The sequence below is a fragment of the Malaclemys terrapin genome, chromosome 1 (assembly GCF_027887155.1).
Source record: "Malaclemys terrapin pileata isolate rMalTer1 chromosome 1, rMalTer1.hap1, whole genome shotgun sequence".
Lineage (NCBI taxonomy): Eukaryota > Metazoa > Chordata > Testudines > Emydidae > Malaclemys > Malaclemys terrapin.
The window spans coordinates 152836335-152864048 of record NC_071505.1 but is presented as its reverse complement, the minus strand read 5'-3'; the positions used below and the strand labels follow the sequence as shown (position 1 = coordinate 152864048).

The 27714-nt window shown below is 44.3% G+C and overlaps 1 protein-coding gene across 3 annotated transcripts; it reads left to right on the top strand.

Annotated features, from left to right (window-relative positions):
- The first annotated feature begins 9822 nt into the window (after positions 1 to 9822).
- On the top strand, positions 9823 to 20048 carry TIGIT (T cell immunoreceptor with Ig and ITIM domains). Of its 3 annotated transcripts, XM_054016398.1 has the most exons (5): positions 9823 to 9910; positions 13463 to 13786; positions 17147 to 17256; positions 19414 to 19457; positions 19598 to 19663. In XM_054016398.1, the coding sequence occupies exons 1-4, from the start codon at positions 9847 to 9849 to the stop codon at positions 19441 to 19443; spliced, it is 528 nt and encodes a 175-aa protein (XP_053872373.1). In that variant the 5' UTR covers positions 9823 to 9846; the 3' UTR covers positions 19444 to 19457; positions 19598 to 19663. The 3 variants fall into 3 exon arrangements, with proteins under 3 accessions (XP_053872373.1, XP_053872370.1, XP_053872371.1); XM_054016395.1 differs by lacking the exon at positions 19414 to 19457 and having other exon boundaries at positions 19598 to 20048; XM_054016396.1 differs by having other exon boundaries at positions 19414 to 19685.
- The last annotated feature ends 7666 nt before the right edge of the window (positions 20049 to 27714 follow it).

Here is a 27714-nt window from a genome sequence, read left to right as displayed (position 1 = left end):
CGTTGACCCCTCAGTTCCTTTTAATCACCTGTGGCTAGAGTCGGCGCTCGATGTGTTGTCTTCACCTCATGTTTTCATCTCTCAGATTTCTGAGATCTCTTCTTGTATATTCTAGTAGTAGTACGTTAGGTGAGGCTTAAGTCTTAGTTTAGTGTTAGTAGAGTAGTTGGCTGCCCTGTGTGATGCCCTCACCAGGGTTCAAGCATTGTCCATCATGTAGGGGGGACCACCCCAACAGCAACCCCCACATGAGGTGCTTGTCATGTCTTGGCGAGGGACACATTAAAGAGAGGTGCTCCATCTGAAAGTCATTCACCAAGAGGACTCAGGTGAGGAGAGACTTGCAGCTGAAGTAGCACCTTCTGCAGAAGACAAGCATAACGTTGCTCTGCAAGGACTCCCTTGCAAGTCCTGGTATAGGGGGCATGCTGGAGATAGGGCCACGGCGTACAGCATTGCAGAGATTGTAGGCAGTGCTGTGGCCCATAGGACAGCCTCAGGAAGGCTGCTGTAACTTGGACAGGCCCCGAGCCAATATCCCCTCTCCCTGGGCTGCAAATTCTCTGTTCTGATGTTTTGTCTAGTCCATTCTGAAGGCAAGCAATGTGTTCTTAAGAAGTATGTTTATGACCCTCAAGGCATACATCTCATTCATAAATCCACCATAGCCTGTGCTTGTATACCATATGCTTGTATACCATCGAGCCTATGACCCAGCCAACCATCACTTTGTCTGCATGTGGTGTGGAGCCCCAGGAAAAGCAATGCCCTGTGAATTTCCTCATAAACCCAGGCCAAAAGCCAACACTGATCATGTTTTTTGTTGGCTTTTGCATTAGTTGGCTCTGACAAGTTAACAAAAAATAGGTTGCTTGGTTCAGCTACAAGTGGAAACATGTTTTTTTTTAGAAGTTACTACTTACATTCTAAGTGGTCACCACAGGAAACCAGAACACTTTGGTGGTTAGGTAATAAACCTTTCTTTAAAGCTCTTGTGACAACATGCAGAAACAGAAAATGAAGATTGAAGGTCACCAAATTCCTGAGCATATTTAGAAGTTGCAGTACCTGTTTCTTCCCTCTGGCTTCTCAGAAGCATTCAGGACATCCGGAGATGGAAACAGATAACAGTGTGTTTACACACTGAAGAGGTCCGGCACTATTGGGCTCAGACAAGTATTTCACTCCAGATAGGTCAGACCATTTCAGAAAAGCTGTTTGGATCACACTAGTTGTCCAACTAGTCCAGTATTGTGTGTTTGACAAAAAAACAAAATGTAGTAATGCCTATGTTCATAAAAACTACCCTGCTAAAACAAAACACTACACTGCACACACAATTCTCCTCCTGAGGAAAGAGAACAAAGCACATGTAACCGATATTAGTCATGTCACTTAATGCACTACTGGAAGGTGCTCATATACTATGGTGAGCGACAGAGAATAGACAGAGGCCTGTTCTAGAGAGACTTCAGGAGAAGGCGCAAGAAACTTTGTATTGCAGAATTGCAGAATAATTTGCCCTTAGAGGAAGCTTCTTTCTAACCTGAGACAGTTAGTAGCTGGCTGGTGTCCTGATGCATGAGAGTTTTTAATATCCCTTATACATAGTTTTTCCAGACTAATGTAACCATGTATGTTCTCATTATCCATATAAACGTCTAATCTTTTTTTGAATTGTGCTAAGCTCTTGGCTGCAACGATACCGGTGCCAGTGAGTTACACAGGATAATTACGTGTTATGTAAAAGAATGTTTGTTCCCTTTTTTTCAGTGTTAACTTGGTCGCTTTTTAACATCATCAAATGTCTCCTATATGAGAGAGGAGAAATAGGAGCGCACAACTTCTCTACACCAGTCATTATTTTATATACTTCTTATTTATCTCCTGTGTTAGCTATGGGACCTGTATTTGCACCAATTAAAGGCAGTATTTGGCCAAATAGTGAGAGGTATTTTTCTGTCTCCCGAATGGATACCTCTGCACTGTTTGTATAGTTATAAAAATGAGTTTGTGTAGCTTTAAATCTTTATTTCTTTGTTGTACTAAGGACCACAGATCTGCTACAATTGGTACTTGAGCCTGCTTCCAGCTTGGGGGCAGAACCAGACTTGTCAGTCACTGGAAGCAGGGGAAGCCCTGGCCCCAAAGGTCCCTCCAGTTTTCTCTGACTCCCCAGTGGTCGGTGGCTCAGCCAGGCCTCATAGACTTAAAGATCAGAAGGGGGACCATCATGATCGTCTAGTCTGACCTCCTGCACATCGTAGGCCACAGGACCTCACCCCCCACTCCTTTTAATAGACTCCTAACTTCTGGCTGAGTTACTGAAGTCCTCAAATCATGGTTTAAAGACTTCAAGTTACAGAGAATCCACTATTTACACTACTTTAAACCTGCAAGTGACCCTGTGCCCCATGCTGCACAGGAAGGCAAAAAACCCCAGGGTCTCTGCTAATCTGACCCAGGGGAAAATTCCTTCCCGACCCCAAATATGGTGATCAATTAGAGCCTGAGCATGTGGGTAAAACCCACCAGCCCGATACCATTGCTCAGAGCTTTTTCTGAGGGAAATTCTAAACTTTTTTTCAACTTTCTATCAATTTGGTTCAATTAGATGTGTGCATCTAATTCCTAGCCATGCTCCAGGGCTTCCTTTGCCTGTCCCATCAGCTCTGCTTCCCCTCGGAGGCATTCGCAGCAGCTGGTGCCCCTACAAGCTTCAGGGAGTGAGTCAGGCCAAGAAAAGCGGGAGCCAAAGGGGAGTCTGTGTCTCCTGCTGCCCCCGATCCAGGATTTCCAGCGATCCCCTCTGCATCTCTCCATCTCATCCCTTGGCAGAGATCTAGGTCCAATGGTATAGTCTCTGCTCCCTTAACTGGAGAATGTAAAAGATCAGATTTTTTTTTAAGGGAACTTCCCCGTTCAGTTGCAGGAATGCATACCAGAAAGAAAGAGGACAACATGTACCAGCTGGGGTACAATGATTGGTTGAGGTCACAGAGCACTGTGCCATCCAAGAATCACCAATCTGTTCTGGTGGTAACAATCAACACATCTGATGGGGTTTTCCTAAATCACTAGGAAGAACATGATTGGCCCTACCCATAGACAAATTTTCCTGTCCGAGGCAGAGCAAAGGTTTCTATTGCTATCTCTATTGCCCACCAACGGCAATAGATGATGAACACCAAGGCCAACATGGCAATTTTGGATTAGCAGAGTGGCTCAGACATCCAGAAATCTCTCACTGATTGTAAATTAATTTGGTGGGAAGTGAGGTGGTGAATGACCTCTCGCAGATCTGCGCAAAGTCCCTGCTACGTGTCTTCCCCCCTATTCCGCTGCTCCCCAGGACAATACAAGAGATAGGAACAAGAGCGCAGTAGCGATATTGTTTACGCCTTTCTGACTGAAGAGGCTATGACTCACAGGCCTGATTAACGTAGCACTGGGTCTTCAGAGGCTGTCTCTGTCGCACAGAAGAGATCTGCTATTGCTCTCGTGGACCCCAAAAGAAAGGTCAACAAATAGAAATTATTCTGCTGGCTGGTGCAAAGTGCATAGTTTAAACAACATGTTGCACCAGTGAAACATAGCCTTGAGTTCTGCCATGAGGGTCTTGTTGTGGGTGTGTAAGAGTATCCAAGCAAAAAAGGTCAAGTTTCAGTAGTATGGTGTCCTCAGCATGTTCAAGAGGAGGATGTTTTGTACAAATCTCAATAATTTAAATGCTTCCTTAACCTGTCAGTCCTTATTCCACTCCCACACGGTCATAAAATGCAACAGTGGAACCTCATTCTGCTCTCTGCAGGACTATCCAGGTTGGGTTCCTCCAGAAAGTCTCATTCTATTTCTATCCATCCAGTGGTTACTATCGCCAATCAGATGATTTTTTTTTAAGTTGTGAACATTCTCTAAGGAGACCATGTCTTGTATGTTTAATTCACACAGGTAGTCCTCACAATTGTCATAGCATTCATTCCCTAATTAATTCAAGACCTAGTCAGTTAAGCATCAAAGCCCAGTCCTCAGTTGCACTGACAACCTGAGGTGGAATAGTCATGTCTCCTGTATTGACATCTGCTAGACAACTGCATGGCCATCAGTATTTAAATTCACTAAATTCTGCTTATTGATCATCCAATATTAGACAGTCTTTTTGGTGCAGACATCGTCTAAGCACACCTTAGTGTCAAGGGGAATATGGAAAATATACATAATAACCCTCATTTTGGATATTCATATTTAAAGCATGATCCTGCTTTCCAACCTGGAGGCACACGTCAGGACAAAATAAATAAAGTTCAAATGCAAAAAACAAACAAACCATACACCCAAACTATAATGTTGTTATATGGGTAAAGGCCACACAACATCTTGAGAATAATAAAAGCAGTCCAGTCAAGTTAGAGATCACATTCAATAGCAACTTTGTTTATATATGCATAGTGTTCACTTATTTAAAGGGCATATATAAAAATAACCAACCAGAAAGAAAAATTTAAGTATGGTTGGGGTGAAATTATACAGATTCCAAAGAGAGAGAGAGAGAGAGAGAGAGAGAGAATGAGTCCTTGCAATGATAGGGGGTGGAGGAGCACATGTTGTAGTTCATGATTTATATTACAATAGTGCCCAAGGCCCCAACTGGGATCAGGTCCCCATTGTGCTAGGCACTGTACAAACACATAGTGAAAAATAATCACTGCCTTAAAGAGCTTACAGTCTAAATAAGCAAGTCAAAGGATGGGAGGGGAAGGAAAGACAAAACGTGACTGGCCTAATGTCACAGATCAGTTCAGTGGCAGAACGAGGAATAAAATTACTGCTCAATGGCTTGCTGCTTTTCCTTTGGAGTCACACCCCCGAATCACACCCACAAAAACTAGAGACATGTTTTTTTGACTTAAAAAAAGATGTTAAAATTCAGGCCCTAAATCAGTTCCACTGAATCTTAAAGCCCTTAGCAGTGTTGGTAGAGAGACCTCTTCAAGGGTGAGTGTTTTACTATTGGCAGCAGGCAAGGCTCCAGAAGTGGGATATGTTCTCGTTCAGTTTGTCAAACCCTGTGTTTTTGGAGATTTATGTGCCGTAACATAGGAAAAGGAAGTTTGTCTTAATCTTTGGAAGTCCCTGGCCAGTTTGTGCTGTCTTGGAATGTCAGGATTAAAATGCGGAGTCTGAGCTGTGCTAAGAGCTGGCTAGATCTGAGCTAGCTGCAGCGCTGCTCGTCAGCACTGAGGTGCATTGACAACGTTTTGTTAGTGGCCGAGAACTGAAGAGGAGGAGTGCTGGTGCTCATGCTGTGCAGGGAGCCCAAGATTGGAATGGCAGGGTGTGTGCTCTTGGTGAAGTCTGAGGTGCATTGGCAGGGCTGCGTTTTATATGGTGCTTTAGGATATAGGCCCAGATTTCCTCTTGCAATCTGGTCCTTGTAATCTTCTCTATCAGCAAAAGAGGCTGGAAATTGGCGCTATTTTCCCAGCTGATAATTCCCCCCAGTGTGGAGGAATCCTTAGCTTGTATGAGAGCAAGCAAGGTTGGCGCTTACACTCCTAGGCACAGTGTGGGGCTAAGAGCAGGAGGAGGTGAGGCCAGTGCTGGTGCATTCCAGCTAATCTCAGATAGTCCCTTGGGGCCTGTTACCAGCCCTGGGCTGGGGTTAGCCTGGAGCTGGCCTGAGAATCAGGAAGATGTAACTGGCTCCTTGGAGGCCCTCCTCTCCCCCCTGCATTTCACAGAAAGTGGGCACAGAAGAGAGACAGGCCCATAGTCTCTGCATACAAATGATCAGGCCCACTGAATCAATATGGAAGACTTCACTTTGTGAGAAACCACCTCTCCCATAGATTTTGTTGGTGGCCCATTTGCTAGATTCTCCATGTGGCTCTAATGGCTGCTGGAAATCCAGGTGCTAGTAAGGAGACTACATGGCTGTTGCTGTCTTCTAAACTGAGTCTAGCCCCTGAAAACCAAGTAAGCCAGCCAAACTGCTCCGCACTCGATGGCTGCAGAAGCAAGTGCACGAAGCGCAGCAGCACAATGACAAAATGGAAAGAAGGGCTCATCAGAATGTGGTTGGAACATTTCCGATGTCAACAGCACATGCTTGTGCTGTCCTCTGAAGTGCAAAGAACCTTCTGCTTCTACAGAATGACCAGCACACATGCTGCAAGAATATAAGTGTAGAGGGTTGTGGTTACGATACTAAATTTGAAATGATCTTTCCACTGTACCCTCCAATTTTCAATTGCATGTAACTTCCCCACCCACGTCAAATTACTTTTTGGGCTAAAAATTCTCTCAGACAGTCTCAATTCATAGGGGAACCTTTGTGTGGAGAAGTTTCATATGTTAGTTCATCTCTTTTTGAGCTTTCCAAATGTGTGGAGGGGGATGGAGCAGGCGTTGTGGAATTCAGGAAAGTATCCGATGATGTAGTTATCAAATGAAGGTTTTTCCTTACTGGGAAAGAATTGTTTTTGGCTAGAAATTTAACCAGAAGTCTCTGCCTCTAAGAACAGCTGGGCTGCCTGTCTGCTAAACTAAGGGAGAAGCTGGTTTTCCCTGTCAGCCGTAGTTCTATTTGAGGTCTGTAAGCAAAAATGTGATGTCTGACCAACTCCTTTTCCTTGGGAGGGTGATCAGTGCTTGGTACATTCCAGGTCCTTTGCTTTGCTGTGTGTCCATTCTGGGCCTCTCCAGCCACCTGGCAGCATTGGGGGAGGGAGGCCACAGCCTCCACTGTGCCTCTGACCTTTTGTGGCCTACTTATCACCCACTCTTGGTGCTGCTGCTGTCTCCAGGGTCAGGGTAAGATTCTCTCTCAAAGATGCCAGCCAATAGATGTCTCAACTAATAGTCCCATTCAGGTAATTTTAAATAAAAAGAGGTTTTATTGGTAACTGTACAGAAATGGAGCGGGTGGGGGAGGAGATTATCTGCTTCCTTTGTGCTGTTACGGTGTAAGGTTGTGGTAATACAGTGATGAATCAGGTCTAGGGTTGCCAACTGTCTAATCACACAAACCCAAACACCCTTGCCCCGAGGCCCCGCCCCTTCTCCGAGGCCCTGCCCCCACTCACTCCATCCCCCCTCCCTCCATTGTTCGCTCTCTCCCCCCCTCACTCACTTTCATCGGACTGGGGTAAGGGGTTGGGGTGCGGGCTCTGGGCTGGGGGGTGGGGTCGAGGGGATCGGAGTGTGGGCCAAGGCTCCGGGCTGAGCCTGGGGCAGAGGGTTGGGCTGCAGGAGGGGTTGCGGGCTCTGTGAGGGGGCTCAGGTGCAGGAAGGGGCTCAGGACGGGGTCAGGGGCTTGGGATGCAGGCTCTGGCCAGGCAGTGCTGCCGGACTTCTGGCAGCCTAAAATCTCCCGGATTGGCTTAAGTAGCCCCTGGGAGATTGCGCCCGATTCCAGAAGACTTCCAGCCAATCCGGGAGGGTGGCAACCTTAATCAGGTCCTAAATCTCAGGGCATCGAAGCTGGTGTGATCTCCATGTCGAGGTGAGTCAGGTGTAAGGAGGTGTCAGTTACACCATCTTAAAGAAGATGTAAATTACACCAATTTAAATTCCCTCTAATTTCTTAGTTCACCTATGAATTCAGCCTGTTAAGCATGCTTTTATGAGCATGAAGCCGGACATGAGAAATGGTCCTCCCCAAGCAGTGAAGAGACTCACCTTCCTTTCTTTTCAGTCTGTGAATACAGAAAGTGGCAAAATGAGAGAAGAGTGGGAAAATCTTCAGTTAAGGCCTGTGGCCTGAAAGCTTTCAGGACAGAACAACAAATCAGTCCTGCCATTGTCCTCTAACCCTGAGAAGTGCTGGAGACGGGGAAGATCTAGAACTACCTGAGACACTGTGGGAGCTCACTTGTACTCTCTATGTCTCTGAGGCAGTAATAATTAACTGGCAAAAACATGAGGTGCTTGAATGGCAAAAGCACATCTAGACAAGTGGCCTGCATGGCCATGTCATTCAGCCATTCTGCACTACAGTAGAATACAGCTGAATGACATGGGCATGCAGACAGCAGACTACAGTTGAAACTCCTTGGCTGTTTTGTTGGCATCTGGAGTTGGAATATACTGGTGATTCACTTCAGAGAATGATGATCTGTCAGACTCACAAGCCTTTATTCTACCAAGACTTCTGGCAGCTAGAAAATTGGGTCTGCAGATTATTCTATTTCTTAAAAAGTGGCCTGCTCTTTCCCCCCCGTGCATGGTGTCGAGGTGGAGCTGTCTTCCTCATTGCCACTGCTAAATTTGGCACTAAAATAGATCCCAAATAAAACTAACCAGGCACAGGTCAGCCACATGCTCTTTGCAGATATTTTAGAAAGAGACATGGCTGCTGCTATTCCATCAATTTTTTTTTTTTTTTTTTATAGTGAGCTCTTTAAGGTGGACTGTTCAGTTTTCTATGCCAGGGATTCTCAACCTTTTTCTTTCGGAGGCCCCCCCAACACGCTAGAAAGACTCCATGGTCCACCTGTGCCACAACAACTGTTTTTCTGCATATAAAAGCCAGGGCCGGCATTAGGGGGTAGCAAGCAGGGCAGTTGCCTAGGCTCCATGCCATAGGGGTCCCCACAAAGCTACATTGCTCAGGCTTCAGCTTCAGTCCCAGGTGACTGGGCTCAGGGCCTCGGGCTTCAACCCCATGCAGTGGGGCTTCGGCTTTCTGCCCTGAGCCCCAGCGAGGCTAATGCTGGCCCTGCTTGGCGGACCCCCTGAAACCTGCTCGTGGCCCCTTAAGGGGGCCCCGGATCCCTGACTGAGAACCACTGTACTATGCAAAGCCCCAATCAAATACCAGTACATAACTGTACTGATAGCAATACTATTGCTTGTAGGAGCAAGGATAGCCTTACAGAGTGTGTGGCCTCAAGTAGAGAAGATTGGGGGGAGGGATAGCTCAGTGGTTTGAGCATTGGCCTGCTAAACCCAGGGTTGTGAGCTCAATCCTTGAGGGGGCCACTTAGGAATCTGGGGCAAAATCAGTACTTGGTCCTGCCTAGTGAAGGCAGGGGGCTGGACTCAATGACCTTTTAGGGTCCCTTCCAGTTCTAGGAGATAGGTATATCTCCATATATTTATGTCAGATGACCACCTCAAAACACCAAGCCTCCATTCCCACTATGCTATTTTCAGGGGGACATTGGATTGAGAGTTACCTAGCCCTTCAGCCCAGCTGCAGCAGGGAGGAGGAAGAGGCTACATCTTCCTGAATCTATGGGAGATCTTCCTGAAGGGCAGGGCAGTGACTTGCTGGCTTCAGTTTAAGACCAGCCTTTTGTGTGATAGGAATAACTGGAGCGAAGCAATCGCAATACACATGATCGGTGTTAGCACTCAGTGTCTGAAGGAACTCACTGATTCCTTGTAAGGTGGAAACTTTTTGCTTGGTAGGTTAAGTTCCTGGTGACATGGAACTTCATGGTGATCTTTCAAAAGTAATTATTCATACAAGGGGATGAGGAAGGGGCTGTTGCCCAAATCAGTTATCGCAGGATTCCCGTAAGCCACTTATCAGAGTTTGAGGTCAGGAAGCCTAAATAAGGGCACCTTTGTTAATGAGTGAAGTGGTGTTTGAGTCACCTGCAGTTACAAGTAACCACTGCCTGTTGTTGCTGTAAAGCGTTCTCTGTGTTGTCTTTTCTGAAACACGCTCTCCACGGCTCTGTGGTTTGTGTTGCGTCAAGAATGAGTTGGCTCACCCCACCCGCCCCAAAGCTCTTTCCCTTTCCCCCAACTCGAGCTGCGGTGTTTTCACAGCTGCAGTTCTGCGGCCCTGCCAGTCTCCAGAGCAAGCAGCTGCTTTTTTCATGACTCTCTGGTAGCATGGGTTATCCTCTCCTTCTGGGACAGCTGCTGTGGCATATGGCTCCTCTCCTGCCTGTTTCAGGTATAGTTCTAGGCGTTTGCTAGCTTATTATGATTTCTTATAAGTTACTGCAGAGACTTGTGAGTCAGGGATCCTGGGTTCTAGTCCTAATTCTACCATGCATTTGCTGAGTGACATTGGGCAAGTGAGTTTTGACCTCTGTGCTTCATTAGATGCTGGTGACATCTGAAATTGAGTAAGGAAGACCGAGTTAATCAGGAATAGCTATTCTGAAATAACTTCCATGTAGATAAACCCTGATTCACTTAGGTGCTTTGGAAAATTTAACTGACACTCCATAGATCTGAGTTATTTGTAGTTTTGTTGGCAGTCTTACCATTTTCTTGGATTTAGATCCCTCTTCTTTTTTCCATCAGCAGCTTTCTTTTTAGTCTTGCTGATTATCGGAATCACATTAAAACTGTACAGCTACCTTGTTAGCTCTGTCCCAGCCATCTGGTAATATAATTAATGCTAATCGACACGGGCTTATGGAAAATAGATCTTGTCAAACGAACTTGATATCTTTTTCTGATGAGATTACAAATGTGGTTGATAAAGCTAATGGTATTGATGTAATATACTTAAGACTGCTATAAGGCATTTGACTTGATATTGCACGACACTTTGATTAAAAAACTAGAATGATACAAAATCAACATGGCATACACTAAATGGATTAGAAACTGAGTAACGGAGAGACCTTAAAATGTAATTTTAGAAGATGTGTGTTGTTTTTTTTTGATTTAGTGGGGTACTGCAGGTATAGGTTCTTGGCCCTCTGCTATTTAACATTTTTATCAAAGATCTGAAGTAAACATAAAATCATTACTGGTAAAGTTTGCAGATGACAGAGATTGGGGCAATGGTATTTAATGAAGAGGACAAGTCATTGATACAGAGCAATCTAGATTGTTTGGTAAACTGAACTCAAGCAAACAATATGCATTTCAGTGCAGCTGAATGCAGGTCATACTTAACTTTTCTGTTGTTGTTTATTAGTAATACCTTTCACCCAAAGGTCTTAGAGCTGGATGAAAATTTTCACGCAAAACTTTTTTTTTGCGGGGGGGGGGGGGGCAAAAATGTACATTTGGGCTGACCAATACAATTAAAAGAAGAACAGGAGTACTTGTGGCACCTTAGAGACTAACAAATTTATTAGAGCATAAGCTTTCGTGGACTACAGCCCACTTCTTCGGATGCATATGCATATGCATCCGAAGAAGTGGGCTGTAGTCCACGAAAGCTTATGCTCTAATAAATTTGTTAGTCTCTAAGGTGCCACAAGTACTCCTGTTCTTCTTTTTGCGGATACAGACTAACACGGCTGTTACTCTGAAACTTGTCAATACAATTAATTAATTCAGGTCAGTTTTGGACAATTGTATTGGTTTTTTTGTATTGGTTGATTTACCTGAAGCCTCACAGGGAGTCAGTAGTAGAGCTAGGAACAGAGTCCAGGAGCCATCACTTGGTTCTTTTGCTCTGGCCACAATGCCTGCACCAATCTAAATGAATGAGTGACTGCACAACTAGATTTTGCATCTGTTTCCAGTTTTTAAGTCCAGTGAAATTGTGAGGACAGGAAGGAATTTTGGGTGTGTGGGGGAGAGGTTAGTACTGGGAACATAAACTAGTGGTATGAATCAACTGTTGGGGTTTTTTTTAAATCAAACTTACCTGTACACTCAAGAGACTTTCATCCCATAGAAGTTGCCCTAGCAGATCAAACTATGGGTCACCTAAGTCAGTATCATTTCACCAGCAGGATTCTGTACATAGTGCTTCAAAGATAAGAGTAAACTGCCCACAATCTCCCCCCACCCTCCAAAAAACCAAACAGTCAACCAAATAAATAAACAAAAACCCAATTCTCCAAAAAACGGTTGTTGATATTTCCAAACCTTCTGAAACCAAATATTTCAAATCTGGCTTTTCCCAAATTCCAGGCCAAAGGAGGTTTGATGAGTTTGAGATAAGTACCTGGACATTTGAGTGCTAATCTGAAATTTTTGGGATGCTTGTTTATGACAGTTGCATACTGCTATATAAGCGTATCTCCGTCTTCTCTGACTGGAAGAAAATCCTTCCTCAGCAATTTGGTCTTCTATTATCACTCAATCCTGGGCTTCCATACATTGCTCCACCAACAGATCTGAGCCCTCCTCTTCTGGGACCATCTTCCCTTAGAATAAGACAAGAATGTGACGTTGCACTCCATATGTTTTATGGAAATATGTTTATGAGTGTAAATATGATGTAACTGGAATATGCTTTATGCAAATGGTCTCTTTTAAGGTATCATAACAAAGGTTATAAACTACTGAACATGTTCCTCCTATTTGTATGCATGTATTATTCTTGTATCTGAAGCTAGAAATACTAAGTATAATTCTGAGGTCCTATTGTAATTATGAAAAATGTGGGCCATTAATGGTGGTTTAAAATCTTGATGGCTCCCATTGACTAGGACAATTGGTTGTAAATAGTTTATTTACTTGCAAACCTTCTTGTGTACATGTGGGCCAACCCAGGAAGAATGGAGACTAGGGGTCTTACAGTGACATGACCATTTTACATGATACTGGAATCCATCTTAATCCTTGTACTTTTCCATTGATGAGGTAGGGGTGGGTTTAAGCACAGACAAAAGATTCCTGCCTTGTGCCAGAGCTATAAAAGGCGGTGGAGCAGGACAAAAGGGGCTGCCAGTCATGAGAAAACCCCTGCTTACCACCTGAGATGTCTGCTGGAACTAACAAGGACTGTACCGGGGAAAGGATTGGGCCCAGACTAGGAAGGAGTCTAGTCTGTGAAAGAAGCTTATTGGAACATCTTTGAGGGTGAGATATTGCCTGTAATCAGTTTCTTAATGTATTAGGCTTAGATGTGCATGGTTTTGCTTTATTTTGCTTTGTGGCTTACTTTGTTCTGGCTGTTATTACTTTAAACAACTTAAATCCTACTTTTTATACTTAATAAAATCACTTTTGTTTATTAATAAACCCAGAGTAAGTGATTAATACCTGGGGGTAGCAAACAGCTGTGCATATCTCTCTATCAGTGATATAGAGGGTGAACAATTTATGAATTTACCCTGTATAAGCTTTATACAGAGTAAAATGGATTTATTTGAGGGTTTGGATCCCATTGGAAGTTGGGTGTCTGGGTGCTGGAGACCGCTAACCTGCTGAGCTGTTTTTAGTTAAAGTCTGCAGCTTTGGGGATGTGGGCCAGACCCTGGGTCTGTGTTGCAGCAGGCTAGCGTGTCTGGCTCAACAAGGCAGGGTTCTGGAGTCCCAAGCTGGCAGGGCAAACGGGCTCAGAGGTAACTTTAGCACATCAGGTGACAATCCCAAGGGGATCTCTGTGACCGAACCCGTCACAAAGAATTCCCTTCCTTCTCAGATATAGTTCTTTCCTGTTTGGTTATTGCTTGTTTTATCTGATTTCAATGATTGCAGTGGAGTGGGAATTTAGGTAATCAAATGAACTTTCTCTCTCACAAGCTGTGGGGAAGCCCTACACTGCATCACTCTCATGACTACACTTTGGTTTGCTGTCTTCCAGGGGACACAACTGAGAAAATTCTAACAGCTGGGAATGTTTCTGCAGTTGAAAACAGCAACATCACCCTGCAGTGTTCTCTCTCTTTGACCAATGCTATTGTGTCGCAGGTGAACTGGAACAGGTGTAACAAGGTCATGCTTGCAGTTTACCTAAGCAAAGATAAAGCCATGGTCCAGCCGGCATTCACTGAGAAGGTATCGCTGGCAGCAGAGTATGGGATAACAATCCACTTATTAGGAGTCAATGACACTGGGGATTACTGCTGTGAATTTCACACCTTCCCTTATGGGATATATGAAGGGAGAATGTTCCTGGAACTGACAGGTGAGCCAACAAAACTACAGATAACTCAGATCTATGGAGTGCGGGTAAAATTTTCCAAACCACCTAAGTGACTCAGGGTTTGTCTACATGGGAGTTATTTCAGAATAGCAATTCCAGATTAACTCCATGTTAATCAGAGGGAATAAGGCACTTTTTGGAAGCCGATTAAGCTAATTTGTAATAAAATACTCTTATTCCAGAATAAGGGCTTGTCTACACCAGCAACGTAAAAGCGCTTTAACATGACTTGTGTCGTCGCAGCACAGCACTTCCAGCGCTCTAAAAAACCCACCTCCACGAGGGGCATAGCTCCCAGTGCTGGGAGTGCGGCTCCTAGTGCTGTAGCACTGTCTACACTGGCACTTTGCAGCAGTGAAACTTGCAGCACTTGGGGGTGTTTTTTCACACCCCTGAGCGAGAAAGTTGCAGCGCTGTAAAGTGCCAGTGTAGATAAGCCCTAATAGTATCCACACATGGAGTTAATCGGGAATAACTAAACTGCTTTAAATTCACACCCTATCTTATTCTGGATTCAATTTGTGTATGTAGACAAGCCTGTAGGAAAAGAGCTGCATGAATAACTGATTTTTTCAGTTTGCGGGCTGTACTGAAAACCCCCCCCAAAAAAAAGTTGATGAACCAAAAAGTCAAAAATTAATTCATTTCAGGTTGAATGAAACTTTTTGTTTGACTGAAAATGATTGTGAGGTTTGTTAACCTTTAAAACAATAAAATTGAAGTAAATTTTGAAACCAAAAAAGCTTCGAATAAAAAATTGAAACGTTTTATCTTGACATTTCAAAATTAATTTTTTTGATTGATACCATTTTTGAACATGACTTCTTGAAATGTTTCAGTTGACTCAAATCTACATTTTTTGGTGAAAAAAAAGTTCTAGCTGAAAAATTTCACCCTTTTCTATTTAGGAGCCTAAGAGTGGTGTTTTAGGCACTTTTGAAAATTTACCCCTTTAGGCACCTTTGACAAGTTTATTTTGCAACTGACAAATTAGCATCATCCAGAACACCCTCTTCCTTTCCCTAGAGTAGATTCGTTTTATGGGTGACATGGGCAAAATTATTATTTTTAACATTTACCTTTTGCCTTTGTTACTAGTAAATTATATTATTAAAGCTGAAAGGTTTTAAGATCTAATTTACTTTTCATCACTTCTGTGGATTGTGTACTGTTTGTTTACTTTTTGCACTTCTCACTTAGCTTGGACAATAAAGCTAGATTGGTCAATGTCACTTTCTGTTTGTGGTCAATTTCACTTGCCATTTCTCCTTCCACTAGCCCAGTGCTCTGCCAGATCTGTTTACTTGAATTACAAAAGTAAGGATCGTCTAGTGGTTTGTAGAGATGACTGCATTTAGAGGGACAGAGAGAGAGGAAGTGATCTGCCCCTGATTTGGTTTGGGGATTTGGCTCTAATACTTGCCTACCATGCAGGAAGTGTGAAGGCTAATTGGAGCCAAATTCTGCCCTTAATACAAGGGTACAATTCTCCCTGTAAGGGCCTGGTGCTGCTGGGGAGAGGGGAGAAAGCATACAGCAGCTGGTGGGGGTGTTACCCGAAGTTTTCAGAACCTCCAGCAGGGGCAACGTAACTATTTCACTCTAGGTGGGCCAGGAATAAATCAATATGAACAGAGCTATTCTGTCTGATCAAGGATTAAATGCAAGTACGGGTGCTCTTGTCTAACACTGCAGTTTATCAGATGTAAGCACATGCAGACATAAGCAATAGGTTTTAGAACATACCAGATGTTTACCTAACATCTGGAATGGTATTGAGTAATTAACAGCAGGTTCGCGGTGGCCAGTTGCTCACCTGCCGGGGAGAAAGGGTGTCAGGAAAAATGTCTCTCAAGATGGCTTCAGAGGACCGCTCCAAAGTACACTCTATTAGCTAATCTTTTATAACTAACGTCTACAAAACATATAGGTCATAATGACCCCTACTGTATCATCACTTTTCAAATTTTCAATAAACTTTTAATATCAACAGCATCTAGATTCAAGGTTTTCCAGCCACCGAGGTTTTCAGACTCAGTTGTTTACTTGTCTGTCCCCTCCTCCCATTCTGATTAGCAGAAACTGTAGCTAGTTTTGACCTTGCTTCTGAAAGCCTGTCTCCAAATTAACCTTTAACTATGTGGTGGGTCTATTTTATTAATTCAGGGTGGCTAAATGCACATAATATGGTTGCACGTAGCTTGATCACATTCTGGGGTATACGCACCCTTCAAATCCAGGGCAACAGGGGCCAGAGGGTGGGCCACTTGTTGAGACCAAGGAATACCACTTACAGTTCCTTAGAGCTAGAAGTCAGAATTCCAGGGCGGTAACTGCCAGAATCACTCTTCTTTTCTTTTTAGCAGATTGGTACCATGTTTGCCTCCTTTTCCCATCCCGCTCTCCCCACCCGGTCCTTTGGTAGCCAGTTCTCCAGGGCTTTCCAAAAACAATTGTCACTTGGTGGTAATAATCTAATGTTCAACAACTACCAACAATGATATTGGCCTTGCAGGTTCAGTATCTCGGGATACAGTTATTCGTTACCTTGTCAATAGGAAGAACCCTCAGGGTATTAAAATATCAACTTATGGCAGGCAACCTACCAAAGTGAGATTTGAAAAAAAAATTGTTTTGGTGACAGTTGGACAGGTTGCTTTTGTGTTTTACTCAAGGTTGGCGTTAGAGCCCAGGTTTATTTCAGGCAGTTCACTACAGGCTGATTGTGCAGTGGTATGAGCGCTTCTCCTAGGAGGTCCTGAGCACAGTCAATGTAGGACGGGGCTCCCCATTGAAGTGTTGGTGCACATGTGTACCCGTGATCTCTGCTGGAGTAAGAAAGACTTGGTACAGTTGTCAGCAGTGCCTCTTCTCATGGAGATGCTTTGCTTACACGGAAACTGACTTAGGCTGCAGGATTCAATGTCCTGAGCTGGATACAGCATATCTTTGAGTTGTATTATGCATGAAATAATTAAACAAGGTGGTCTCCATGGGGCATTTATAGTCACCAGGTTTTACCCCCAGCATTGTTTAAGATGAAACCAGTTAGAGGAAGATCCAGACTGTCCTGAGGAAGAAGGAGGTAGAGTGCCCTCCCATCAGGGTTTCTTTGTCAAGCCTGGACACGTGGGGCCTGATTCTGATTTCATTAAAACAACCGTCATTGAGGAGTAACTCTCCTGAAGTCAGTGGTGTTACACTAGTGTAAAATAAGTGTAAGATTAGCATCAGGCCTGAGGATCACAGCTGTAGCCCTGTACCCCCTTCTGCATGCCTTTGGTGAATGTGGCCAAGGGTGATTTTAATGCCAAACTCACATTTCTCTTCACTTAATTTCAGGAGCATCAGAGGAGACGATCTTTTGGAAGAACCTTCCATACATAATCATCAGCCTGATATTGGGAGTTCTGCTCCTAGTGTGTTTCATAGTCTGGATCCTCAGGAGAAAGGTAACCGGAAGTTAGTCCCAATAAGATCACCAGCTCCCCTTCCACTCATCCCGTTACTTTTCTTAGCTATTGAATCTTTAATTACATGGATTGGATTAAACACAAAGATGCAGAGTAAATTTGATGGGAAACATGGCGTCTAAGTGGACAGATCTCTGCTGTCCCCAACTCCAGCATTCACTTAGAGTTGCTTATTGTGCTTCCTAGTGTATTGACCTTAAACTGGCTCTGCTGCCCACAGCCTCAGGAACTCACTTGATTTGGCTGAATATTGAGCATCTGCTGAAAAATCCCCACCGCATGGCCAAGAAATCATCTCAGCCCCTGTGCCCTAGTAACTCAGCACCCAGCTCAGACTGAGGGCTTTGCTATGGCCCCTAATTCCCTCCCCAGTGAGTGTAAGGGCTCTGCTGACCATGCTAATACACCTGGGCTGAGTGTGAGGGAACTGCTCATATCACCCATCCTGTGACTGACTATGATGGAATATCTGGGGTCCCTCCTCATTCCCCTAGCTGAGGGTGAAAGCACAGTTCATGTTTCCCCATCTGGGCTGAATGCATCTCAGCATCCCCTCTTAGATGAGTGTGAGAGACCTTTTCAAAGTCAGGAGAGAACGGGGTGTATATTTGGGCCCCCTTTCTTTCAGACTGCTAGCTGAGAGCATATTTCAGGCTCCCCTGAAGTGTGACGGTGTGTCTCAGTAATCACCCCTCTTTCATTTCACTAGCTACTATGTGGGGACCTCTCAACTCCTGCAGGAATGGTCTGAATGCAAGGGTCCATTTCAGGCCCCATGCCCATCCCACTGGCTAAGATTGGGGTCCCCAGCTAGGTGTGAGGGCATGTCAGATGGGGGCCCCAATCTGTCAGCTGTCAAATATGTGGGCACATCTCATGGGCCCTGTCAAGGCTCCTTCCCCACTCTGAACTTTAGGGTACAGATGTGGGGACCTGCATGAAAACTTCTAAGCTTAACTACCAGCTTAGATCTGGTCCGCTGCCACCACTCCCAATGGGCTAACTCCCTTCCCTGGGTAGCCTTGAGAGACTCTTCCACCAACTCCCTGGTGAACACAGATCCAACCCCTTGGATCTTAAAACAAGGAGAAATTAACCATCCCCCCTCCTTTCTCCCACCAACTCCTGGTGGATCCAGACCCAATCCCCTTGGATCTAAAAACAAGAAAAAATCAATCAGGTTATTAAAAAAGGCTTTTAATTAAAGAAAAAGGTCAACATCATCTCTGTAAAATCAGGATGGAAAATAACTTTACAGGGTAATCAAACTTAAAGAGCCCAGAGGACACCCCTCCAGCCTTAGGTTCAAAGTTACAGCAAACAGAGGTAAACACCCTAGCAAAAGGTACATTTACAAGTTGAGAAAACAAAGATAAAACTAACACGCCTTGCCTGGCTGTACTTACAAGTTTGAAATATGAGAGACTTGTTCAGGGGGGAGGGATAGCTCAGTGGTTTGAGCATTGGCCTGCTAAACCCAGGGTTTTGAGTTCAATCCTTGAGGGGGCCACTTGGGGATCTGGGGCAAAATCAGTACTTGGTCCTGCTAGTGAAGGTAGGGGGCTGGACTCGATGACCTTTCAAGTCCCTTCCAGTTCTAGGAGATGGGATATATCCATTAAAAAAAAAAAAAAAAAAAAAAAGATTTGGAGAGCATGGATTGATGTCTGGTCCCTCTTAGTCCCAAGAGCGAACTCCCATCAAAACAAAGAGCACAAACAAAAGTCTTCCCCCCACCAAGATTTGAAAGTATCTTGTCCCCTTATTGGTCCTTTGGGTCAGGTGTCAGCCAGGTTACCTGAGCTTCTTAACCCTTTACAGGTAAAAGGATTTTGGAGTCTCTGGCCAGGAGGGATTTTATAGTACTGTACACAGGAGGGCTGTTACCCTTCCCTTTATAGTTATGACAGGCCCGTACCTGCTTCACTGGACAAGGGGGCTGGTGGATGATGGGAGGGGTTTTATTCCATACTGGCTGAGGGCTGGATTCATGGAGGACCCTACTCCACACCAGTCAAGGGTGAGGTTGCTTCTCAGGGGGCCTGCACCAGTGTAAGGGCACATCTCAGGCCCCCTTCATACCCAATCTTCTCAACCCCTCCATAACCCACTCTCCTCTCTCTCTCTCCCTCTTAGGAAAGAGGTGGAAGGATGGTGGGAACCTGAGCAGCTGTTTAAATGTAAGGATGAGCCTGATCTCAACCTGTAGACAGCAATCCTGCCCAGACTCTGGGAAAGTATGGATCTGAACAATGGCCCTTGGGGCCGTCTCTGATTTAAAATGATTGGAGGAAAAAAACCTTGTGGCTTTGTTTTGTAGAAACAAACTCAGAAGATCCATGTGCCACCCCATGTCCTGCAGAAGGCGCCCTCCAGCAGCAGCGGGAAGGATGGCAGTTCACAAAACCCCACCACAGGCAGCTCAGCAGAGGCCAGCGTGGCATCTGCCAGCAGCGTGGGAGCTCAGGAGGAGTCTGATGATGGTCACGACTATTTCAACGTCCTGCGATACAAAAGCCACAGCAGCAGTAGCACTGTGGTACAAATGGGGTAGCTGGGTGGGGAGGAGGGAGTTTTGGCCTTGGGGAAGCATAGCGATCCTGCATCAGATCTTTTGTTACAACCTTTCTGCTTCCTCCTATCAAGTCCTGTAAAACAGTCTGGAGGTTGGCTGGTCAAGAGAAAGGGTATGTGTGGTGGTGGTGGTGGTGGTGGAAGGGAGAAGTACACAGCATTGATGTAGACAGGCTCAGGGTGTTTGCACTGGATGAATCAAGAGATTGGGAAGGGCCTTTACCTTCTAGGGCAGGGGTCGGCAACGTTCGGCACGCGGCTCGCCAGGGTAAGCACCCTAGCGGGCCGGGCCAGTTTATTTACCTGCTGATGCGGCAGGTTCGGCCGATCGCGGCCCCCACTGGCCTCGGTTCACCGTCCCGGGCCAATGGGGGCGGCGGGAAGCCGCGGCCAGCACATCCCTCGGCCCGCGCCGCTTCCCGCCGCCCCCATTGGCCCGGGACGGCGAGCCGCAGCGAGTGGGGGCCACGATCGGCCGAACCTGCCGCGTCAGCAGGTAAATAAACTGGCCCGGCCCGCTAGGGTGCTTACCCTGGTGAGCCGCGTGCCGAATGTTGCCGACCCGTTCTAGGGTTTTGTTCAAAATACCATCCAGGCTGGTAGTGACAAGATGTTGTTACTAACTGAAGGGCTGTGTGGAGGTCTCAGGCCAGTTTCCTAGGGGTACCTGTGACCACGTCACAACTTGGGGAAGAAAACTGGTTCAATAGAGAAGCAAGGTAATGACTGAGCCATGGACATTGCCTTCTCCTCTCATCTCTGGAGATGGTCTCTCAAGTGCAGGGCTGAGGAACACTAACTGGGGGGCTATGTGTGGGGATGGTGCCAACCCACCTGCTGTTGCCTGGACTGTACCTGATCTGATGGATGGATAGAGGACCTTAGTCTCCACAGCTGTCAGTGCAGCACCATTCACAGAATTTAGGCATGAAAATGGCTGTGGGGCAGCCAGTTGCCACTCACTATGCATATGGAACCTGCTGGATAATGGGAAGCAGCCTTTTGATCCCACAGGACCCTGCTGGTTAACAACATGCCTTGGGGTTGCAATCCTCAGACTGAGAACCACTGGAATATGCCCTTGGATTGTTAGTATGGCCTCGGGGTGCAGTTTTGGTGAGTTTACCTTGTTTTGAGAAGAGTGCCTTCTGGCTGTAGCATGAGAAAAAAATTCTAGATTCCCGTTAAAAGGCTCTTTCAACCCCTGCTATGGAAATGATTATCCAATGTGTTTCTATGACCCTCATCTTTTAGCAATGATGTTGCTTTGCCAGGACTGTGGGGACGATTCTTATGTATCCCATTGTGGGAGGATCTCCTTTTCAGGCTTATGACAAATTGAAGATATCTTGTCTTGAACTTCTAATCTTTTAGGGCAAAACCAATAGCCTCGAGGAAGGAGAGTGGGGATGGGGGTGCGTTTCCTAACTTTCACAAGAGGACACCTAAATTAGGATACCTTGTTTATACATTTGGACTCAATCCAAGTGCAGAACTGGGTGCCCTAAATTAAGCCTCCCCATTTGAAAAGTGTGCTCCAGAGGTGAAACTGTGGTCCCGTTGAGTCACTGGGAGTTTTGTTGTTAGTTTCAGTGGGACCAGGATTTGGCCAAGGAGGTGAAAGAAAAATCGAAACTAGTAATTGAGTTTGGGGAGGAGGGATGGGTTAGGATACGTAGGGCACCTGCCTTCTCAACTCTTGCTTGGCCTTCCAGTGGCATCTCCAGCCTGGCAAATCTTGTGCTCTGGCTTGAAATCCTATAACTTCCAGCAGCCATTGCTGCCTTTTTATCAATGGAGTCTTGGATTCAAGCTTGACTTAGGTCACCAATGAGAGAGTTTGGTGACCTTTGCCTTATCTTAAGAGTAGGTTTATGCAAATCGCTGAACCAAGATATTGCAGCTCAGGACTGAAATAGAGAAGCTGAATTGTACAGGGGGTGTACAGTAGTAAAGATAAAGACTGAGCTTATGCTGACCTGTAAGGGGTCCCAGGAGAGGACTTGCAGAGGGCTGCAGATCAGGATAGAAGGGCATTGGCAGAGCTGTGTGTGCGGAGCCAAGGACTGGTATAGCAGGGAGGGATGCAGGGCAGGTTACGTACAGTCTGCTCTTGTAATGGGATTTTTAAAATATTATTTGACCAAAAAGCTTCTATTTGTAAGAAAAACAGGAGTACTTGTGGCACCTTAGAGACTAACAAATTTATTAGAGCATAAGCTTTTGTGGACTACAGCCCACTTCTTCGGATGCAAGAAGTGGGCTGTAGTCCACGAAAGCTTATGCTCTAATAAATTTGTTAGTCTCTAAGGTGCCACAAGTACTCCTGTTCTTCTTTTTGCGGATACAGACTAACACGGCTGTTACTCTGATATTTGTAAGAAGTCTCCTTTTTGCCATATTTTGTGATATTATGCTTCCATTCAGTGAGTTCTCTGTGTTACAGGGTCCTCTGGAGAAGTTTAGTCCCAGAGTCAAATGTTGCAATATAGTCATACAGTGAGTGCGCCAATGTGGTTCTATCCTATCAACTGCAGGATTGTGTCTTTACATGCAACCTTGTATATTCTAGGAGGAAAATAAACCCACAGACACCTGCCAAGTTTTTTACTTTTTTTTTTTAATTATTCCTTCATATTCAAACTTCACAAACAGTGTGAACTTGTACAATACCTCAGAAAGTGAAACTTACAAAAAAAGTGCTGGTAACATTAAAAAAAACCCAAAAAACAAACAAACAAACAAAAAAACAAAAACAAAAAAACAAACATCATTCTTAGCAACATCAATTACTCTTCCACACAAAACAGAAACCTTGTAAAATTTATTTCCGTATTTTTTAAGGCGTAATACTTCCGTATAAAGTATATGCAAGAGATAAAACTTCACAGTATTCCAAAATGTCACAATAATAATAATAATAATATAGTATAATGAAGCGCTAGTTAATTTTCTTTTTTTTTCTTTTTTTTTTCTGTTTTAAATAACAAATACAAGTCACAGGTAAATATACGTGAGAAAAATACGAGGCTAATATTAAATGGCAGGTAAGGATACTCTCACTGTAAGAAAAAACTGGCAGGATGTGTGTATTTATTCTATATTTTAAAGCACTTGATAGAAAAGGCGTATGCAAGGGTTTTTTAAAACAATTTTCTGTTTGCTTGTTTAATAACTGACATACCATTTACAGAGTATAATAAGAGAAACAAAAGGAACTCATAATCCCTCTAAACTTTTGACCTGCTCTTCATATCTTCACAAACCATATCTCTAGAGATATCTGTGTAGCAATGTGTGTGAGTGTATAACAACACACACAGCCACAACAACGCACATTGGTAGAGGCAAAGACCTGTCTCCTAAGAAGCAGCTTTGCCTGCTGGGGACCAAATCATGAAGTCTTTATTCTGGCATAACTGCCACTGAAAGCAGTGGGCGGGGAGGCTGCCTGCCCAAAGACTGCAGGATTTAGGCCTGAATGCAGTTTCCCATTCACTCAGCTTTGAATGATTGTTGGGAATTTCTTTGTTCCCAATAAGGAAATGTCCCCTCCCTTAGCCATTTATGAATTTTTAACTTTGTCCGCCAAAAAGGGCAGAGACCGGTTAAGAAATTTCCCTCTAAATTCAAACCAATCCGATGAGGAACGGGAACATAGATGGAGCATCACACACACACACACACACACAAAGATATCACAGCAGGGTGTGCGTGCATGTGGGTGCACATGTAGCATTTCATAGAAAGGCCTGTGTGTATGTGGAATGCACTAGGTGCACACACAGCCATCCTTTCGCCCCTGCATATGTGTGTACATGTTAACAGCCAGCCATTCAGCCAACAGGTAACAAAAAGACAGCAGATAGCATAACACATCAATAAGGTGCTCAAAGAAAAAAGGTGGCTACCACTCCTGGAATGGGAAGCCACATTAAGGTGCTTCAAAAAAGTTTTTTTTCTTTCTATTTTTTTTGTTTCAGACATTAAAAAAGTACTGATTTTGCATGTACTGATTGAGAGCAAGGCCAAGAGTTTTGAGATCTGACATCTTCCATAAACAAGGGCTTTTTCAGGACAGGGTTTGTTTTTGTGGGAGGATCATCTATTTTTGCAGACTAATTAAAAAACAAAAACAAAAAATCCCCAAACAACCAAGCTGAGAATTGGTGTAGCACTTTAATTGCATTATTGGACTGAGAGGGTTTTTGCCCATTCATTCAGTTGCCTTCAGTTAGCACCGTTCCTTTTTATTCTGATTACAACCCACACCTACTATAGTTATTGAACGTACAGAAAGAACCAAAGTCACTTGGCAAGTAGCTGTTTTCATTTTTTGTGATGTGTTTCAAGAGCCCAACCATAATTCCTCTGCTGCCTTTGTGTTTGTGTAGCATCTGGTTTTGTGAGCTTAACTATAGACAGACTCACTACTTAAGCTTTGTGTGTCTCGTGGTGTGTACATGGATATGGGTATGTGTGTGTGTGTATACACACATCTATACATACACACACCACAGAGTATATTTTAACTGGAGATAAAGTGAACTGGGTTCAGACACTCATGCACTATCTTCCGCCTGTGTATTTGAAACAGTCTGGAGCATTGATTTTTTTTTTTTTTAAAAGTGCATTTAAAGCAAAATAAATGGCATTCATGTACCCCACGGAAAACACTTACAGTAGTGGAAAAAGCCTGACTCATCTAAACCTCCTTGGACTTGACAATGCCAACAACAAATGGGGCTATGCATGACAGGCCTCTGGTTGGGCAGCAATTCTTGGGCAAACTGGACTCCTGGCAGTATAGCAGCACCATTGGCGGGGAGCAGGGAGGAGAGGAGGAAGAAATATTGCTCAAATTTGGAATGTTTGAAATTTTCCAGATTTCAAGGTGATTGTATCAGTCCCACCATGGCTTCAGTTATTTTTGCAAATGACCTCTACCCTTCCTGTGTGTGGCTCTGAGGTACACTTTGACTCTTCCCTCAGTTTGTGTTGTTTTTGAGGCTGAACTTGTGTGTGTATAGGAGGGGGGGTTGTGTTTGAGTGCCAGCATCTATTAGGAATAAGGCACTGTAGAAGTCACAACTTTACAAAAGCTGGGGTGGGGGGAGACACGACTACCCAGCCAGCCAACCAATCCATTTCCCACAATACTCTCCTCCCCTCATCAAAATATTGCATGTGATACAGGTTATTCTTGTGTACATTAACTGTGTTAAATCCAGGTCTTGGAAAAAAGTTTTAACCCAGTCAGCACCAAAGACCTCTAGGAATGCACCCTTTGTCTCCACACCCACCCACCCAATACATGCAATAAAGTGGGGAATAAATTCCCTCCCCCCAGAGCTTAACATTCAAGTAGAAATTTCAAGTCCTTGTCCAAGGTTAGCAACTATTTATATATATGATGTTGATGTTGAGAAATTTTTCGTATCTTTCTTTGTGTTATTTGCTATTGATTAGAACAACATTGTGGGAAATTTGGGTTTAAAATCCCTCCCCTTTCTTGCCAAATTCACATTCCAGGTGCAAACTTGTTTGTTATAGGTTTGCTAGAGGAGGGGGATTCTAGCACTAATTCTTTAAAAAAATCTCCTTACAATGCATCCTGCCTACCCCTCCCCCCCTAAAAATGACACTGCCTATATGCAACAAGATAATATGTGGGGGAAAGTAGGTCAGCGTTTGGGGCTACGGACTGACAGTCTCCCTTTAAACAGGCTTTCTTTGAACAGTAGCAGTTAGGTGGTTGTAGCTCAGTTTTAATTAAGCCAAAGAGCCATTTTACTTTTTCATCTTTGGCCTGGGGACAGCACAGGTGTATTACAGTGATTTGATGGGGTTTGTTGACCCTAGGCATACTGCAATCAGCCCATCAGAAGCTTCATTTGCTCTAGCAGCTGTTATGCCCTTTTACCTCTAAAAGATCCAGAACTATATGAAATCCAAATCAGCCACCACGGACCTCCCATTGGGTCACCATAATACTCAAGTTGACTAGTAAAGCAGAGAATGCAGTGGAAAGGATGTGAGTAAAGCAAGCAGACAGCAGGGCTCTGGACTGGATTGACTTATAGTAAGGGAAGCATAAAACTAGACTGTCCAAATTTAATTGCTAGTCTACCAGCTTAGCCTCCATCATTACCATCATCCTCAGGATGGACTGAGAGAAAAGGTCCTAAAGGCTGATTATAAAAATGATACAAACTTCGGGCACAAATAGGTTGGCCATTTTTAGGGTTAAATCATGGGTTAAAAATCATTTCCATAAGGCCACAAACTTTTTTTCTTCTTGTCACTAACATTTTAAGGGGCGTGAACTCTGCCCAAGAGAGAAATTGTTTCACTGTGCTAGGATGGGAACAGGAGTAAAAACCAACACCCCTCCCCCAATTCCCATTAAGATTGGATTGTGGATAAGATGGGTGTGTGGGAAGGAGAGGAAGATGTCTCCCTGGGAAGATCTGTGTAAGTGTGTGAAGAGAAAAGATTTAATAAAATATTCCTCCTCATGTTGTTTTGCTGGATGCCAGTAGACAAGTAGCACTTTTGACAGCTTCCTCTGTCTCTTACGTTTGCGAGCTGTGGGGAAGGGAGAAGGAGGCTGAATTACAAAAGGGAGAAAAGAAGGCACATGATTTTTAGTCAATCTTGACTGAACCCCATGTTTTGAAAGCAAGGGCTGTTTAGGTGGAGGGTGAAAAGTGCTTACTGGAACAGATGCCCACAAAGCAGTAGTTTCAGGGGAAAGAGAAAGAGGCAGAGAGGGAGACTAAAAGGCAGGAGAACTGAAGGCCACTGTTCAGCTTTCTGTCTGTTTGACAATCTCAAGATTTGGCTCTTATTGTCCAGAACAGAGAAGATTCTGGTTGACCTAGAATGTAGCCCAGTTACATATCTCCAGTTGATTATTACAGCTGTTGGTGTCTCCCCTTTCCCTTCCCTCCAACCTAATGAGTTTTTAGATCACAGCTTTACTCTTACTTCAGCCCTCTTCTTTCTTTTCTTCAAACATGAAGAAGCTATGTGGCAACCTCCAGCCTTTATCCCTCCAATTTAATAGCTAGCCAGGGCTCCCCACTGATGGAAGGCAGGAACGCCAAGGAAGCTGGACTTGGTGGCTGAAACTACAACCCATCCCAGAGCTCTAGTTTACAGAAAGCAATTGGAAACAGTTACAGAGCCCAGAGGTCTCAGCTGGGTTGGTTGGTCACAAAGATCCAGGTGCTCTTACTTGGTGAGCGTGGTGGGGCTTACAAGAGCAGGGGCATGGTTACTGAGAAGCTGAGGTGTCATTTACAGACATGGATATGAGCACCGCTCTTCTCACTCAGACCCTTGTAAGCCTCTCTCCTCACGCTGCTACAAGGAGAAGAAGTGAAGCTGGCTGATCACATCATAGGCAAGATTGCACAATACAATTTTGCCTTTGCTTTTTCCAGCCTTTGTGTTGAAGACTCATTTGTTTCTGCCTCCCACCCCCATCAGGCTCTACCTTGTTACCCCTCTGCCCCTGAATTCACCTCATTCAGCAAGTCATAAGGCAGAGGAAGGGAAACTAGGGTCACCAACAGCTCTGTGAAGACACAAGGTGGTAAAATGCTTCCACACAAACTCACCGTCCAGTGTTTGTGACATTTCATAAATAACTTTCTTAAAAAAAAATAAGAACAATCCCTTTACTTACTCATCTGAAACAATATTTAACAGCAGTGGATATAAACTTCTTCTTGTAACAATTACAAAAAAACTCAACAATACAATCCCCCAACTTTAACGCGTCATGATTTTTTTAAAACCTCAGAACTGCAGCATATCCTTAAGGGCAAACTTTTCAATTAGTTTTTTCTTTCTTTT